Source organism: Toxorhynchites rutilus, chromosome 3 (genome assembly GCF_029784135.1).
Source record: "Toxorhynchites rutilus septentrionalis strain SRP chromosome 3, ASM2978413v1, whole genome shotgun sequence".
NCBI classification, from domain to species: domain Eukaryota; kingdom Metazoa; phylum Arthropoda; class Insecta; order Diptera; family Culicidae; genus Toxorhynchites; species Toxorhynchites rutilus.
In genome coordinates this window covers 87,128,887-87,148,041 of record NC_073746.1, presented here as the reverse complement: position 1 = coordinate 87,148,041, position 19,155 = coordinate 87,128,887, and the positions used below count along the sequence as shown (strand labels likewise).

General features: G+C 39.4%; 2 protein-coding genes across 8 annotated transcripts in view; one reads left to right on the top strand and one right to left on the bottom strand.

Moving 5' to 3' along the window:
- LOC129775393 (LIM/homeobox protein Lhx3) overlaps positions 1–6,275 on the top strand; it is a 140,584-nt gene extending 134,309 nt beyond the window's left edge. For 5 of the 6 annotated variants that reach the window (XM_055780095.1, XM_055780096.1, XM_055780094.1 and 2 more), the window contains one exon: positions 37–6,275. In XM_055780095.1, the coding sequence (XP_055636070.1) occupies positions 37–296 (260 nt within the window). In that variant the 3' untranslated portion in view covers positions 297–6,275. The remainder of the gene's footprint in view (positions 1–36) is intronic. The other variant, XM_055780099.1, reaches the window with a different exon arrangement.
- LOC129775391 (protein phosphatase PHLPP-like protein) overlaps positions 5,747–19,155 on the bottom strand; it is a 54,240-nt gene continuing 40,831 nt past the window's right edge. For both annotated transcript variants that reach the window (XM_055780090.1, XM_055780091.1), the window contains 4 exons: positions 9,377–9,530; positions 9,184–9,321; positions 8,971–9,124; positions 5,747–8,903 (listed from right to left, as the gene is read on the bottom strand). In XM_055780090.1, the coding sequence (XP_055636065.1) occupies positions 6,340–8,903; positions 8,971–9,124; positions 9,184–9,321; positions 9,377–9,530 (3,010 nt within the window). In that variant the 3' untranslated portion in view covers positions 5,747–6,339. The remainder of the gene's footprint in view (positions 8,904–8,970; positions 9,125–9,183; positions 9,322–9,376; positions 9,531–19,155) is intronic.

Genomic DNA, 19,155 nt, shown 5'->3' with positions numbered 1-19,155 from the left:
GACATCAACAGTAAACAGCATGTATGTATTTTTCAGGTCAACCAGTCAGCTCGATGCACCATGGAGCTCCCCGAGGTCCCCACGGACTGCACGGTAGTGGTGTTTCCGACTTGAGCAACGATTCTAGTCCAGCCAACAATGGCTATCCCGATTTTCCGCCCAGTCCCGACTCTTGGCTTGGTGAATCATGCCCACCGAATGGGACCGCATCGGTTCAGCAACAGCAGCAGCAGCAGTCACATCAAACTGCCCAACCACCACCGCAAACCAACGGCAATCCTGTGTTACACTATTGATGCAGCACGTAATGCAGGTATTAAGGGTAGTCCGGTGGAACACCAGAATAAGTGATGAGAGGTCCTTTTTGTTTCTGCTAGGTTAGATTAATTTAGGGTATTAGAAGTAAGAAAAAAAGCGTTCTGGATGCGAGAGTAATCTTTGAAGAGGCGATGCGAATCTTTATGTTTTAATTTCGCTCAACATTCCAAAACATCAACAATATAGTGATATAAGCAAGTACGTATCTATACAAACTTTTCCAATAATTGTGACATTTTTAATTGGGATCAATCAAATGGGATGAGATATGTTCCGTCTGTGTATAGCTGTAACGATGTGAGATTTTCTAGTGTTTAAACCGTGACTTCTAAGACTCGGGACATCGATTGTAAAGTCATGGATTGGCTTCAAATTCATTGATAACAGAAAATACTCCGATATGCAAGGCTATTGTTAGTGAAAAATCGTAGAAACTGGGCCGACTAAATTTTTTTTTTAAATGAAGGGAGTTGAAAATCATGAAACTTTTATGAATTCTAAATTGAATTTAATCATTTTTTATTTGAAATATGTTCGAAATTGCGAATGTAATTGAAATCAGGCTTTAATTCTGCAAAAGTTTTTATCATATTTGCTCATACTATTATTATGAAACCGAGCTTACTTTCGATTGAATATTTGTACCATAAAAAATATCGTTGATTACAAACTAAAAAAAAAGATGAAGTTTCATTTTGAACTGGCTCATATTTGTTATGATGAAATGAGATTGAGTTTTTCCTGAAGTGAAACGTTTAGTGAATTTTCACTGAAATGCGCTTGAATCATTTAATTATTTTGAATTACACTAAATTGGTTGAAACTTGGTCTCCTTTTTCAGATGTGCTTCGTCTCCTTGTGCAGATGTGGTTCGTTAATTTTTATTGCTCTCGCTAAAATAAAGTATAACATAATATTTACTTTAAACATTTTTTCTTAACGTGGAGGCGATCTGGCGTAGTGCTAACATCCATACCTCTCACGCAGAGATCACGAGTTCAATTCTCACTCCCGACATTCTTCCAAAAATGGAAGTAAAAGTGACGAACCAGCCAAAATGTGTTTTTCTAAACTATAATTTTACTTGAGATTTTTATTCGGTTGAAACTCACTTATCTTCTACAGAACATAGTTCTATTTTTTTCAAAATTTTACTGAAAATTGAAGAAAATTACATTGATAGTTCCATGAAGTTTAACACTCCGAACCCAAGTATACAATAGCCTAGCCTAGCCAACTCTTGATATATTCAAATATTTCTGGTTTCAAAGCCCATTTTAACAGCTCATTTTTAAATCACTCCAACAAAGTTTCCTTCTTTCTTTCTTTCTTTATGGTGAATTTAAGTCATTCGATTCACTCGCCCCCGAGTTGACCACACAGAAAATTTTTGGATTTCACAATCGTTCTGAAGATCATCAGATCACTACTTTCGAGTCAACAACGATTGATGAATTGAAGAAACGGAATATGTCCAAATAGGTGTATAAACGATTGTTGCATTGATTATAATATCAGCAGTAATGACATTATTTTACAGTAATAATGTGACGAGATCAGAAAATCCGGTTTCGCTTTTTTCAACCTGACCGAACTAACACGATCATTAAGATCATCATTCTGGTGAAGTTCGCACTAACGTTCCCAGCGGAACTTATTTCGCTCAACGTAGATGATGCTAAATAACACGCCTTAAATTCATTCTGAGTGGTAAGCTCTAGAATGCGCGTAACCACGGTGCAAGTCGGTGCAAGTAAAAATCCATGACCAGTTAGTTCAGTTGCCTTGTTGGTTTCCCACTGATAACTTCCGTTCTTGCGAAAGGTAATACACTCGACAAAAATTATAAGAACAATGAGCGTCATCGAAACACTTTTATTTCGTTAAAGATAAAATATACAACATTTCAAAGCTACTATTTATCTTCTTTGTGGATACATTATGTTGCAAAAAACTTTGGAAAAAGGGGAAATAAGACATACATTCGTCATTTTTCCAGTGTTATTCCCGATGTCTGGGCATAACTGGAGAGACGTAGGACTACATAATTCGAATAACTTATTGAATAGCCAAGTAGTTTTCAGTATCTTTTAGCAAAATCACATCTTCAACGTTCCCAAAAAACATAATTTGCGAAGAAATAACCCACAGAACCAGTCAGGAAACAGAAATTAGTTCGTGTAAAATTTCGCCAGTGGAATTTAAGAGTTTAAGTCGGAAAATTTGGGAAAATTCTATACTTTCGTCAGCTCAATTCATCTAAGATTATGTTCTATGTATTTTGTGAGACGGTAGCTGATTTTGTTGCTTATATCAATACTCGAAAACTTTGTTTTGAAATATTGTGTCTATTCGGGGTAATACCGACACCTTCAGTCAGGGTAAAACCGCCACCTGGTTTTTGTTTCACTGGCATGAAGAATGTGTTCCTACTTTTTGTAGATGTCTCGTGTTTATATTTGAAAGACAAAACGGCAGAACTGGACTAACAAAACAGCCTAAACCAACATTGAACAGGTCATGTCAACGAAAAAGCCTGGCAGAGCTCATGGCTCAATCTTGAGAACCTGCTTGATCTTGAGAACCGTCTGGCTTCTGAATTGGACAGAAAAAACAACGTGAATCACGCTTACAATACGAACATAAGTGCTGGCTCAGATTTCTAGACCGGAATCAGAACCATTAGCAGCGAGAGCTGTGGGGCTCAATAATACATCAGTGAACAGCTTTTTCAGCTTTTGCGTTTAAAACACATGAATTTAATTGCTTTTTTATCATTCAAAATCTGAGCAATTGAATTACAAAAGAATTAATTTACATTACATTTGCAAGTATCACCCCTCTTCCCTCTTAAAGTATCCAAATAGTATAGCCTCTTAATACTTTCAAATTCTTGTAACAATGTGCCTGTTTTACCCGACAGGGTGTCGATCTCACCCGTACCCCCATTTATTTCTCCTAAAAACATCAATTTTTGTATTCTACCAAGTTTGAGTTATACTCAAAAAAATGATCAACAGATACTATAGAATAATTCATGAATAGTTGAAGAGAGGTTCTGTTACGATTTGAAGTCGCTGTGAAGCGTGAATGCAGAAGGAATAAGCCTTACAGAAAATGTTGTGAACCGGAATTTCCATTGCGACCGCACACGTTTGTTTTCCGGACTTGTTCTTTTTCCGATGCCATTTTCGACTAAGCGCATGTTATCAGTTATCACGACTCAAGGCAAAATTTCAGTTCAATCGGACCTTATTTACTAGGAGGAGTACCTGAAATCGAAGATTTCTGAAAAAAATGTGGATGCCAAATATCTTTGAATTGCATGAAAAGTCGAGATCTCGAAACAAAATTGTCAAAAATCTAAACTCTGAGGCGTTTTTTCGGAATACGTGATAAAACGTATGGTTTGAGATGCCAATAAAAATGGTCATCTCGAATTTTCAAACGGAACTTCCTGCAAAATGTATGTTTGCACGATAATCCTCATTTTGTTTTCGAACTGGACTTTGTCCAACTCGACTTATCGTTAACAGAACGTACGTTAACTGGGCTGCGACGTCACGTCGACGTCATCTTTAATTTAAAGTATTGCTTTTGCTGTTTTGCAGTCCAGTTAGCGTTTTAAATTTGGGTTAATTTTTCAGCCCAATTGACGAACGGTCACTGTATGGGTGACACTTTCATCGTTGCTTTAATGAAATCTTGCATGGAATTTAAGGGATGCATGAAATCTTGCATCTGATAACTTCAACATGTTTGCGTTCGAAAAAGGTCTTCCTCGAACGGATTCGTACGAAAACAAGAATATATACCGTGTTGCTTCGATGACCACCAAACGAGAAGTGGTGTGAATTCAACGAACGAACGTGATGAATCATAGAGGCTTTAAACTTTTCAGTTTGCCTCTGTGTGAATTCGAATCCCGGATGGCTTATTTATGCCAAACAAGTGTAAAACGGACAGAAACGAATGTATTAGTTGCTCGTTTTTGAGAAGAGTTAGCACACAAATCGGCAGAACAAATGTATGGGAAAAGAGGAATTCTTCCAGTTTTCATTATTTTAAGCCATTTAGGGAATTGGGAATCGTAATATATAGCATATCAAACAAATATTAGAGAATTTCCGATTCGATTGGTATGAAAATCATTAGAATTCGTTCGCTGTGGAAATAGTAATTAACGTTAACTTTATTTCATAAAAACGTGACCTGTTTTCTGATTTGGCACCCTTCCTGAAAGACGTAGTTCTAAGTCAAAAAATGATACCAAATGTCTTATCTCGAAAATATTTTCCTGACTTATGGAACTTGGTCGGTTTTTCGTCTCAAAAAGTCGATTTTTGACAAAAAAAAGTTTGAAATAACAGAAGAATTTTTTCTTCTGTTATTTCAAATTTTTTGTCAAAAATCGACTTTTGCTTTGCTTTGCGACTCATTGTGCTTTTTTCCGTGTGGCTTTATACCCATAAGATTTTTTGCGCATGAGAATATTTTTAGTAGACTTTTTTGACATTACGCTTTTTTCTCTGCGGTTATTACGGTTACGGTTACGAATTGCTCGTCTCGTTTTTTGGAATAGGGCCCTATATTGGGATAAATTTTCGTACTCCGGACACAAGATTTTCCAGTAATATACATGACAAGCACGGGTTCACGGTCAACATTTGCGTCGGCGCGTAAGACGATTTCTGACTTCTGGTCGTGACATCTATCGATTCACGGCCCTCCCTGAACCGCTATCACCAATCAAAGACACGTGTTTGCGACATACCACATTTCCATAAACAACCTGTAATTTTTGGAAGAATGCTAATGGTTTCTCGCGTGCTTTCACCAAAAATTGAACCACATCACAGTGCTAGTAAAACGAGTAACCCATTTTTAAAAACAAAATAAAAAATTAACTCTCGAAAACCATACCTAGTCACCGAGCATTTGATGGAACATGAGCCAATTGTAAAAATTCGTTGTTAACCCCTTCCCGTATTATTTATTACGTCACACATCAAGTGATTTCACTAGCCTGCTGGGTGTTCTAGCGTCCTATGTTATGCAAGTACACCACGACTGAGACTCGATGTTGTACGGGAAAGGGTTAAATATAAAATCATAAATTTTTTTCACAAATTCAACATTAACGCAAATCCTCAATGATTACGAACTCGCATTCAGAACACAAAACTACGTAAATCCAAAAACAAATTCTGTGGTTTCCTAGTGACACTAGTTCAAAGAACGCACTTCACCAAACATTCCCCAGGCGGAGCCACCAAATCGAGTAGCATTTAGTTCATCATTCATCAAAATTTATTTCACCAATCAAACAACAAACTTTAACAAAATTCACACTGCGTAACGCAGCGTAAAATCGAGCTAGTCCAAAAATCTAATCTAAGTGGTGTATATTAGAACAGAAATATATTGCTAGTCAGGCGATGGGAAGCAGGCATGTCGGAGCAAGCAAACAAAAAAGTACTACACAACCAATGAGTTTCACTATCAAATAGCTCCTTCACACCTATATTTCACGAGTGCGGTACACTAGAGAACATTGATGAGTTCCTTACGAAAACAAAAAGCTGTATAAACTAAGCATGTAGTGAGTTTCCTAAGTCGTTTGTTTTACACATTAGGTTCTTCAAACTTGTTCTAGGTTTGTTTCTGAATCCCTTGCAAGCGAAAAAGCGCTAATCAAAAGCTCCATGGAAAAAAATAATAGTACTGTTAGGAAAGCGATATGAAAGAAATCTATAAGTGTTTGTAAAAATTTTCTTTTCCCTACGTAATCCGGTAGCGATCGAAGGTTGTACATATAAGGCTTAAAAGAACATTTATCGTAGCATTTGAGTAGTGAGGAAACAACAACCTTATACAACACAACACTTAACCGATTGTGTAGATCTATTGTGTATATATATTTATTTAATTTATTGCTAAATCAAGAGAACGAAAACTTTACAAAAATACATCTTGATAATACTATGTCTCCGAACGTTGTCGTTGTTTGGTAGTCCAATGTCACAGCTCCGTAGTTGCAACTCCCCAGTATTGCTGCATTCGGCCACCGTCCGGATCGACTGTGTCCAGCTCGATAGCACTACCCTCGCCGTGACCACCCAGGCCACCGCCATATCGTTCATGCACAGCGTTCAGATCGTACTCCAAATTGTACGGCATCAGCCGTTGCAAAGACCCAAAATATGCCGCATTTGGGCCAGTGTTTATGGGTTGGGGCCGGGCTGCGTTGTACCGTATTGGTTTGAAGAAACTCTGCGAAGACGATGATGGATGGAAGGAACGCGTACTTCCGAAGTGCTTGGACAGAAATGGGGCTGTGCGTAAGGTAGTTTGCATCGCATTGTAACCACCGCTGTGTGATGAATTTAGTCCACTGTCACTGTCTAAAGCCAGCTGAGGCGAACTCAAGGATAACGATCTCATTTGTGGCCTTGTCAAGTTAGATTGTGGACGTTTGGTGAAGCCACGGGAGATTGTATTCAGTTCTTTATCGAACAGAAGCTGGGTGTTCTGCTCGAGCATGTATTCCCAGCACTTGAATTGCTCTTCCGACATCGCTGAATCAGATTCCTCGATCTCACGTTCCTTTTCCTCTTCAATTCTAGCCCGAACTGCTCTGACTACACCACCCCTTAAACTACGGCGCTCGTTCGTTAGATAAGTATTAGGTTTCTTGGCATTGACCGTTGTTACCTCGAAGCATCTGGATCTCACACCGTTGGAATGAATATCACTTACCGACGTTTGGTCACTCTGACCGCTCGGAGATGATCTATCGCTTCTCCCGGATGGGTGTCGGATGAAAGTGCTTGATGCCCCAGAATGGCAACAGCTATTGTTCGACTCACAACAGCAACCACATTTGCAGAAACCCGACATAACACTGCTTCCTCCCGTCGGCTTCTTCCGTATCGTTTGTCTCAGTTCCCGCATCAGGAAATCAATGTCCGTCCCCAAATTATTGAACTTAACTATAATAATACTTATGTTTTCCTCTGCGCCATAGCTTTGAGCTATATCTTGCACCCGCTTGGCCGCCAACAGTATATTGTCTTCCTTCCGAATCTCCTCCGCTACCGTTTCCATCGTGATGACTTCCCACATCTTCTTGTTCCCTATCACCAAATACTCATCGGCGTCGGTCAGTACCACCTCGTGCACCTCGGGATCCGGAACAGTCACTGGAAAATTCGCACTCAGCCCAATCCGCCGGTTTGGATTACCCGTTGTAAGTTTTACGCAGCGATTGTGTTTAATCAGTACCGCCGAACTCTCACCAACACTGGCCACTCTCAAAATGAACTTCCTCCCATTGGTAGATTGTGGCAAATAACTCATCACCTCGCTCGGAATTCTACTCCGTGAAATGTGACACAAGGTGACATTGACCGCCTCATGCTGCCCTTGCTGCTTTAGTTCCCGATGAGCCGAAAGCAGAGTGTACTTCATATAATCAATCGCCGTTTCCTTAACTGTTCGCTCCTCCAGCAGGATCTTTGGTATCGTCTTCACCAGCAGATTCGGTATCGCATTGCTGACCTCGCCATCGAACATCCCAAACAAACCTTCCGTGTTGCAAAACCCGGGCAGCCTGAGCTGGGAAATGTACAACTTCGGGAGGCATCCAGTCGTCTCGGCGAATCCTACCTTCCAGCAAGGTTCGTACTCATCGCTTTCCTTGTACATCCAGGGAGACGTTGGAAGAGTTGGTCGATTCTTGCCGGACACGTCCACAAAGCTCATCGGACGCTGGGACTGACATGCTTGCAATTGTCGGGGATCCACCTGCAGCTGGCTGTTGCTGGACAGATCCAGAAACTGCAACTGTTTCGAAACAAGCGAAACCATGTTAATTTTGTCCAGTTGGTTGTGAGCGAGGTCCAACACCCGAAGACTCACATTTCTCGCCAGAGCCGGAACGGTTTGTAACTGATTCGAGTGAACTCTCAGAACACGAAGATTTCGCAGGTTTGTCAGGTTGTCCGGCAGGTGTCGAAGTTTATTGCCAGAAATGACCAGCTCTTCAAGTTCACCCCAGCAGGTGATACAGGTCTCCGGTAGTGTAGTAAGTAAGTTGTACCCTATATGCAGCACCCTCAGCCGGGTCAGACAGATCAAAGAATCAAGAACACGATCCGTTAAACTATTGTTGGTAGCGTACAGCTTCTCAAGGTTACAATTTGTCCCGAAAATTATCGGTAGGGTCATCAGTTTGTTACTCGAGACGTTCAATATAGTGAGACGTTCGCATGCTATGAAGAAATTCTCCGGTAGGTCTTCGATGAGATTGCACTGCAGGTACAGTTTTTGGAGCGGCAACTTCCGCTTCACCATCGGCGGAAAACTGGACAGATTATTGTAAGCTAAATGAAGGGTCAGAATAGTTGCGTGTTCGTTGTTCAGCAGGTGTTCAGATATCACATGTATTTGGTTGTTGTTTGCATAGAGCGTACGAAGCTGGTGGCAACCGACAAGCCAGTCCGGCAGCTCCCGAAGGCTGTTGAAACTGATGTCGATGTGTTTGAGGTTGATTGGAGTTGCACGCACTGTTATTTTGGTAAGATCTGTTGAGGGAAACAAATAAAATAGAGTAAGTGTGAGTGATTGAATTGATTATGGAGTGAAACCAACTGTTATTTCCGGCAATCAAAGAATGTAACATCCTTCCATTAAGTGTTAATTCCTTTAAATTATTCCTGCAACATTGTATCGTTTCCAATTTATCCAGGGCTGATAGATCCATAACCTCGATAGAATTCTCACTAACATCTAATTGTGTGAGTAACTGATATTAAGGAATCATACATTAACACATTTTATCTCATAAAAGAATAATCAAAATACCCCATAGTTGCCGAGAATGATGCTCCCCTTCAGCTGGTTCCCGCGGAGATTCACTTTGGTCAAAGGTGGCTCAACTTTAGGTTCGTCCTTTTCCAGCGAATCTTTTCTGTAAGAACTCCTAAAGGAACCGTTCCTTTGCTGCAAAATTGAGTGTTTAGTTGGGAAGCCGCTCTAAACGATGTGGTATACTTACAAAAAATCCTACCGATGCCATATTATTCACCATGAAGGAAGGCAGCTTCTCCAAATGATTGTAAGCAACATTCAAACTTTTCAGGCAAGGCAACTGTTGTAAGCTGTTTGGCAACTCCTGGAGTTCATTCTTCTCCAGTATCAGTTCTTCCAAACTGAAATGAAAATTGAAAATATATTAATTCATCACAAAAATATAATCATCCATCATAAAGATAAAATTGCTTGCTTTGATAAGGAAGATTTATTTATTTAAGGCGTGCTTCAACCTTTGTCCGACATTTAGACAATTTTCGGATTTCTTGTGATTCTAAAAACGTATTGGTCTTCTGAGGTAATCCTCAAACCAAACGAAATATAAATCACTCGCCCGTGAGATCCTGTACTCTTTTAACAAGTGCTAATCTGGAGAAGTCAAAGATTGTACACGAAAAAAATGCAACACTTTGTTTTGTGTATAACTTTTTATTGCATGGGTAAAAAATAAATAATTTTAGGGTAAAACTAGTTTAGAGTGTAATGTTTACATGAGCAAAATTTCGGCATAATCTGTAAAGTGGTTGTCAAGATGACCTCCAAGTAAGAGGTGCTCCAACAAAAAATTATGGGCACGATCCACAGGTGGATCGCGAAACAGTTGGATATCGACCATTCGACCGTGTCCCGTGTGGTAAAATCCTTCAAGAAGACCCAGACTAACCGAACCGATAAACAGACTGCGGTGGTCGAGTCCCACATCAGGAAGCTGTACCGCGAGAGGTTGGTGCAGTCGAAATACATCGTAAAGGACGACGAGACGTACATTAAAGCAGATGCCATGCAGATCCTCGACCTGGAGTTTTTCGTCGGCAAGTCCCACTTGGATGTTCAGGAGAAGTTCCGGAAGCAGAAGGTCGACAAATTTGTCAAGAAGTACTTGGTGTGGCAGCCGATCGATGGGTGCGGCAAATTCAACAAGCCATACATAACGACCGGCACCATCATCGGTAATATATTGAGTTGGAGAAAAACTAATCCTTTTGTTTACGTGAAATTCAAAACTTTTTTAACATGCTTAGGATTGTCCGATTCGGGCCGAATATGCATGGCTTGCATTTACTGACGTTCTACGCATAGTTGTCCCATGTTCCAAAATCAGCAACTGAGGAAAACGCAATCAAAGTTTTCTAGCACATTTGTCTACCAGAAGCTTTAAGAGTTTAAATTTGGCAATACACCGGGTTTTTTCTATAAGCAGTAAACTACTGTTTGAAGAAATGTGAAAAATTTCCCTTACCGAATCATTCAAGCTTGATGACAAGTTCAAAAATTGATGGTGGGACAGTTATGCCCAGAATATCAACATGGAACAATTGAACTTGATGTTGTTTTTTTAAAAGCTGGGAACAAACAATTTTGTTCGAAAGATTATGCATAAAAACGTCGTTTTATGAAGAAAAGTGAAAATTGTCAAAAAGTAACATGGGACAACTATGCTTAGAACGGCAGTTTACACCTATTTAAAAGAAAAAGTGTAAAATGTACCGAATTTTCTCTTTGTTGGCTTCCATTGTTAACAACCTGTTACTCACAATTGAATGGAGCAAACAAAAACCATCGAAAGATTTTTTTTATTGTGAAATGTCACCATTACAGTGAGCATAAACTTGAAATTGTATGATCGATATTACGCTAGATATTGTTCACTAAAGCCATCTACCGAGAAAATAATGGATTCCTTTTTCCCCAACATAATATTCGCGAATGTGGTGGCAGCATGGAACTGGAGCAGATGATAGAAAAAAAGGCATGGCAGATTCATTACAGCCCTAAACTCATAAAATGACGCAAGCGCCACAGCGGAGAATTTTCAGTACGAGGCTTTTTTTTCAGCATACGCGTGCATTACGAAAATTACGATCTGTACAAAATGTGTACACTTGATGGAAAAACATTGCCATCGACTTGATTTTTGATAAAAGCAGTTTTATTTAAGCTATGTTACAAAAGTCAGTTTGTTGTGGAAACAACGAATCTTAATCGCGTTAATCGCGATTGGCGTACATCCATCAAAGTATGCGAGAATCTGTTTCCAATTGAGGAGCTCAGAAGGAAAGGGGTGTAAGTGATTTGATCGATTTCTCTCCATCAACTTTTTCTTTAGTTAATAATTCAATTGCAAAAACGTTTCAACGAGTTTGCTATAGAATCCGATAGGTGAGGTTCTGACGTACCTTCCACATTGTCAAATACAACTGGGAATGCTGTATTGCTGTACAGCTAAGTTATAACCAAAAGAGAGAGTTGATGTAGAGAAATCGATGATGTCACTTACACCCCTTTCATTTTGAGCCCCCCAATTATGGACAGCACCGTTTAGACGTAGGATTACGTCTTTCATTTCTGTACCGGGGTGTAAGTTCAAAGTTTCGAAAACAAATGAGTGATGCTGGACTGCAAGGTTTTGAACGTCAATACCTCTTTTCCGGCTGAACGGAGTGGTATGATAATCATTTCATTCGAAAGACAAAATGTCCATGAGTTATATAGTTTTTAAATATTGAGCCGAAAACTTGTTTTAATAGCTTTAAAAATGCTTAGAAAACAGGTTATTGAAACCGTATATAAACTCGCATACGCTCTGGAAATCCATTCAGTTGATGCGGCGATGTAAGATGAGGACGGTCGCACTCAGACGCCTATGCATTATGGTCTTCTTTTCCAATTTCATTTCTCTTCTGCAGTTGGACCGAATGGATGGCTATAAAACATGACGCTTCCTTTGCCTTCGTTCATTTGTACCTTTACTCTCGCACAGTGAGGACTCGGTTCATTGGGACCAGGCAGACACCTCGTAAATCTACCGGTGATAAGGCACCACGAAAGCAGCTCGGAAAAGCGCACCAGCCGCAGGATGTGTGAAGAAGCCACATCGCTACCGATCGGGAACCATCGCTTTGCGTGAAATCCGCCGTTATCAGAAGTCGACCGAATTGCTGATCCGCAAGCTACTGCAAAGCGTTTGGTTCGTGGAATTGCCCAGGTCTTCAAAACCGACTTGCGCTTCCAAAGTTCCGCGGTTATGGCACTGCTGGAGGTCTGTTCGAAGATACCAATTCGTGTGCTATCCACGCAAAACGCGTCACATCCTGCCCGAGGACATCCAGCTGGCCCGTCGTATTCGAGGAGCGTGCTATTACCTTAGCATATAATCAACGGCCCTTTTCAGGGACACCAAATTTATGGTTTAGAGTTTAGAGAAGTTTTTGCAGGCCGAACTGAAAGGAGCATTTAGCGAAAATTGTGGTGTCGATGATAATTCGATACCGATGGGTGCCATTGACTATGGATTTGATATTGAAGAATACGAAATATATGACATGATGTAGTGGATATTTCCTCATATCGAAAAAATCACTTTAATGAAAGCTGCATTATAAAATTATTTGTGTGCGAATGCCGCAACCGTTTGTCGTTTCTAATTGTCGGGAAAGGGCATTATTTTTGCTGAGTAATTCCAAGGAGGAATCCAATCCTTTTTTTAAGCGTTAATACTTCTGTTTCGGATCAACGGAACAGTATGATAATCATTCCATACAAAAGATAAAATTACCAAGAGTTATATGATTGCTATTGATTGACTCGAAAAATTGTTTCAATAGCTTAAAAATAGCTTTGAAAACAGGTTATTGAAATCATCCGTATCCGTATGTAGCGCTCCTAATTGGAAACCAATTAATCTTATTGGAATCTGAGATGGGGAAGCTCACACTCACGTCTATGCATTATGCTGTTCTTTCCCAATTAATTTCGTTACTTCGATGTTATTCGTTTCTCTCTCAGGCTAAGCTACGAATATAATCGAGGGGGTCGGGTTTACATTCCATACTCTTATGGTATATAATATGACACTTCCTTTGCTTTCGTTCATTTCTATCTGTACTCTCTCACCGTGAGGACTCGTTTCATCGGGACCAAACAGACAGCTCATAAATCTACCAGTGGTAAGGCACCACGAAAGCAGCTCGGGAAAGCGCGCCAGCCACAGGAGGTGTGAAGAAGCCACATCGCTACAGACCGGGAACCGTCTCTTTGCGTGGAATTCTTCGCTATTAGAAGTCGACCGAATTGCTGATCCGCAAGCTACCTTTGCAGCGTTTGGTTAGTGGAATTGTCCAGGACTTCAAAACCGACTAGCGCTTCCAAAGTTTTCCGCCGTTATGGCACTGCAGGAGGTAAGCGAGGGATATCTAGTCGGCCTGTTCGAAGATACAAATTTGTGTGCTAAGCCGCAAAACGCGTCACATCATGCCCAAGGACATCCAGCTGGCCCATCGTATCCGAGGAGAGCGAGCTTAAACAGCCGCGCTTCCGCTTTTGTCATTCTTATCTTCGTACTTTAGCATATAATCAACGGCCCTTTTCAGGGACACCAAATTTATGGATTAGAGTTCAGAAAAGTTTTTGCAGGCCGAACTGAAAGAAGCATTAAGAAAATGGTGGTTTCGATGATAATTCGATACCGATGGGTGCCATTGACTATGGATTTGATAATGACGAATACGAAATATATGATAGTGGATATTTCTCCATATCGAAGAAATCACCTTGATGAAGACTGCGTTATAAAATTATTTGTGTACTTGTCACGGTTTCAAACAGGAATTCAGCCAACAAGCATTTTAGAAAAAAATTGTAGTGAAAAGCTTTTTTCCTAGTTTATTCGGACAGCAGACATCAGATTTTTTTATTTATTCACAATGATGCTACATCCCTTAATGTTGCTAGTGAAAATCAGGGATCCAATCGTCCGAATTCGAAAATCGAAATTTATGTTCCCTCTCTCACTACATATCTCATTTTTCGGATGTTAGGGATAAAGTGAAGTGTTCGAGTATATTGGTCAAGGTATATTTGAAGGTGTATTTTTCATTTTTTGGGTGCACGAATAATGATTATTACGCTGTTGACAGCCGGATGCGTAGATGGTGTCTGAAATCGGTACCTTACTGGTGGTATCGGTTCTGAAGCAACGGGGTACCACAGATCGAGTTTCAATAAATATTCTGAAGCTTTTAGACAATACCTAAAGCGTTACATAGGGGTTTTTGAAAATTCGAAAAATTACCAAAATGGCAATTTTATTGAAAATTAGTTATTTTTCATGAAAAATCGCAGTTTAGAGGCTAATAATAAATCGAAAAAATGAGATAGCAAAAAACGGTTATGTAACGCTATAGATAATCAATTTTTACATGTTGATAAAAAATTTCAACCAAATCGCCCGAGTAGATTCTAAGATATCGATACTACCAGATACTACCGAGAAAAACGCGCTCAAAAATTCGTACAGCAATACTATATCCCTCGAGGTGACCTTATACTTTTGGCTGTAACTTTCCAAACAAATCAAATATCGAAAAATCCTCTTGGGATAACATTTTTGAGGACATAAACTTTCCAAGAATGGAAAAAAGAAAAAATCGAATAATTCGATTTTTCAGACTGGGGTCCCCCCTTAACACGAATGTTTTCAATTGCATTCTGGATTGAAAAAAACTACAAGTGGGTTATATTTTTGATATAATCGCAAAGTGGACGTAGGACTAACGTTGACTTACAATAAATAAGTAACAAGCATATGAATCTTAGACATTTCATCTTTCGAATAATGTGATTATCATACCACTTCGTTTTGCCAGAAAGAGATTATTAATGCTCAAAGGAGGAATCGAGTCCTCCGAGGAAATACCCAGCGCAAATTAGAATCGACTATCGATTGCGGCATTCGTGAAATTTGCATAATCGCATTATTTTCTGTCTTATTTTCATATGAAAGAAGAATTTAGTGTTTGATCATCCCCCTCAAATCCTGAAAACACCATTCTTACATAGATAAAAATATTATATACATTGTGTCAGGTAGCTGACTCGGAATCTTTCAGGAAGAGATAGAGGATTCTATTTGATAAATAAAAATCCTTCTGTTAAACTTTTGTTTTATTGTTTTATAATTCTGTTTGCCTTAAACTGGCTTGAGAAGAAAAAAGTACGCTCCTCAGAACAGTTCTGTTGCTTTCATTTGAAAGAAAGACGAAAAAATTGGCCCTGGACATAGTTGTAAACCACTTTATTTAGTGGAGGTAAGCAACATTTTAGAAGTAAAAAACATTTTAAAAACAAACCAACACTTTATTTTATTTTCACCCAAAGATGCCTGATAAACTTATTTGTTTCTATCAACCAAATCAAAGCTCTCTATCCGCTGTATAATTAACTCTTTCACACCCAACTACTATCTTTCTTATTACGCTATAATGTCATTTTAAACACTTCCTGAAGAGCCTTCAATTAAAATGTTGAAAAACCACGATTTTTACTCCTCTATTCCAAAAATATCAAATTTACTTTCACCTTAACGTTGAAATATTGAATTTCGGCTTGAAAGTCATTGTTGAGTCGTATCTGTCCAACCTGTATAACACCTTTAGGTCCGCTAAAGATTACTTCGCAGTGAAAATCAAGATTTTTTTCGACAAGGAATCTATCTTTTGGCCGAACGATAGGGAAAACAATTAGAAATTAGGAAGAAAAATAGTTCGTTTGTTGGTTTGGGGTTCAAGAACACAAAATTATGTTAATAAAATTGTGTCTGAAATAATGGCACACATGCACATAAAAATATGTTCTTAGTGTACATTGCATCAACCTCATCTTAAGCTGTTTTTTCCGAGAAAAGGAATTCGAGAGACGTCATACTGTCCAAACAATACACAGGCATAAATTAGTTCCAGCGCGTGATTTTCTCGTCTGAATATCAACGAATGAAAAAAAGTGAATCAATTTTTTCACCTCCGAAAGCTCGAACTGCTGCGGCACAAAGACATGAGCGCCGAATAACACAACACTCACTGGGTTTCCAGTGAATGGACAAGAGACTTTTCCTTCTACATTTTGTTTATCTCCAACATGTTGCTTCAAGTTGACCGACTATGACTGATTGAGCAATGGCCTAAAGAAAAACACGTTTACATGCGATTTGCATGCACCCGAGAGCGCAATCGAAATAACCAATTGTTCTATTTTTTTTTTCGCGCACCCCTTTCAACATCGGGGGAAAATCATGTTTTGTTTATGGCCATTATGGTAGAAATGTGGTCGACGACGATTTCCTGTTCCAATAATGTTGTGGTGTATGAACTGTTTCTCAATGAATTATCCAAACGGAGTGAAAAATATGATCTTGATTTGATCCACAAATATATGATTTGTCGACCACACGAGAGGACATTGATTCAACTGAGCAGTAGCAATCACCGAGTTCGATCTGATAAAGACCATCTCATGACGCTTGTAAAAGTTGATTCAATCAACCCTAAACTGTTACACGTATTGTAGGACGAGAGCTTGACTAAAACTCAATCACAATCAACGGAAGTGTTAAATGAGACTCAAAAAAGTTTTTACAAGCGCTCGCATGCCATGAGAATAAGAAAATAGGTTCCATACAAACAGACCACCGGAAATTTTCGATGAAAATAGGTCGTGGAAGAGCTTCCTATATCGAATTATAACAGGCAATTTATATCATCCGCAAAGCGATGGGTTGATGCAGATCAACTTTCTACAATAGATTTTGATCGGAGAGTTTCAATAGCAACAATCGCACCTTCACGAAACGACATGCAACAAGAATATTACAAAGCGCATAATATCGAGTTTTTCAGGAATGAACGTTTTACCGACATCATGGCAAAGCTCAAGCAGTTCAACTATGTTCGGAGTGAAGTAGGAATTGCTCGCTATCTAGAGCGATACTTAAAAAAACACTGAACTAGTTGAATATTCAATTAGTTGCTGTCTTTTAGCAAAATTATATTCCAACGCTTCTAAAAACTACACTCCAGGGAGGCGATCTGGCCTCCATACCTCTCACGCTAAGGGTTACGAGTTCAATGCTCACTCCCGACATTCTTTCGAAGTGGAAGTAAAAGTGACGAATCAGCCAAAAGTGTTGAAAGTCACTATAAATCAGAATGAAAAATTATAGGTGGTTGCGTTCAAGACATGACCGGATTGTTGACGTAGAACTACGCTGTGGTTTAATTCATGTCGCTTGTTTATCACTGCGGATATTATTTTAAAATACTGCGAAAATATTGAAATAACCATTCTACCGATTTGGTCGCCCGGAAATGTTTTTTTTTATTGTAGAATCATTTGACGATTACATTGTTGTGCTCGCAGAAGAATACATGCTCGAGATAAGCGCAGCTGTCATCCTCAGTGGTAAAAGTTTTGCTACTGGCAAGCGAAACCAAATCACATACAAAATTCCAGAACGACATTTACTTCATTGGTGACAAAAGAAACGAAATGAACTCTATCGGTTAATCCCAACAGCCTCGAAAAGAGTGGCAATGCTTCATTATGATCAAGTTTAGCGCAAATGCAATCCTAGTTGAAAGCAGCTTTGGGACTGGTACACGAACCCAAATAAATTAAAAACTTTATATAACTCATTGAATAACTTTGGTATTCCCCAAATAATTTTTTGGTGCACAACCTTAACACCTGCTTCACCATAGCGTCAGTTCAATGCATTGATGACAGCAAACAAACAATGTTACTGCTTGAAAAAAGTCTGAATATTTGCCTCAGCAGAGATTCATTACTAATACCCTAGCGTAAATATTTCCCTCCCGCTATCTCCCCTCCTTGTTAATATTTATCATTACGACTGCATAATTTGCAACACCAAACGACATAAAAAAGGGCGATTGTTGAATCGTTACAGGACCAATTCACACGGGAGCAGATACAAATGGGGTTTCAGCGTAGCGAAGATGCACTTTTTTTACGTACGGGTTATGAAACACGCACGTACGCACACAAATATCCATATATCGATTGGTTGAAGCAACTAAATATACACACACTTATCTCCGTTTTGCGCTCTTCTCAACATAAGCCCTTTCTGTTAATATTGCCAGTCTAGATTAGCTTAGCTGTCATCCTTTGTGGAGAGAGTTTTCCTACCGCCATGCGAAACCAAATCACTGACAAAATTCCAGAACATTTTTTTTCTTGGTGAGCTGACGATAGCCTAGCTTGATGATACCCCACACAATTGTGTAGCTCAGAACCTTAATGCAATAGCGTTAGTTTGATGCAATGCTTGCAATGCCAGAGACATCAGCGAGTGAGTAATTTGGTCGCGTCCACAGCTCAATCCGAAACGAAGACATGTGATGACGCAAAACAAGGAAGAACGAGCGATATTCATTGCTTTGAATACAGAAAGATACTGAAAGTTTGCCTTCCTTCCTTGCTTGAGACTTTAAACTTCTTCAGTTCATTCGTCTCTAACTTTCAAAAAAGGCCCTTGGAAAACTTTACCTATTCCATCATATTACTTCTCCAAAATAAATTATTAAAAATTGTTATTAACGTTAACTTTATTTCGTTAAAACGTGACCTGTTTTCTGATTTGGCACCCTTAATGAAAGACGTAGTTCTACGTCAAAAAAGAACTACACTCCAAGAACACTCAGAACGGCAACGGAGAATTCCAACCGAATCGGGTGTGTTGGGGTGGCGATGTCGACAGCAACCGCGGCGGAACAAATTTTCAACTTCAGTTTTCCACCGAAGAACGCAGCGCAATGCAGAAAAATAGCTCTTCCATATCCGACTTGGGATGCGCTGCACTTTGATTTTTGACCCGGAAACAATATCAAAATTTTCGGAGAAGTTCACCAATAAGTCTTAAGCCCTGTTAGCTAGCACTGCTAGCGACCA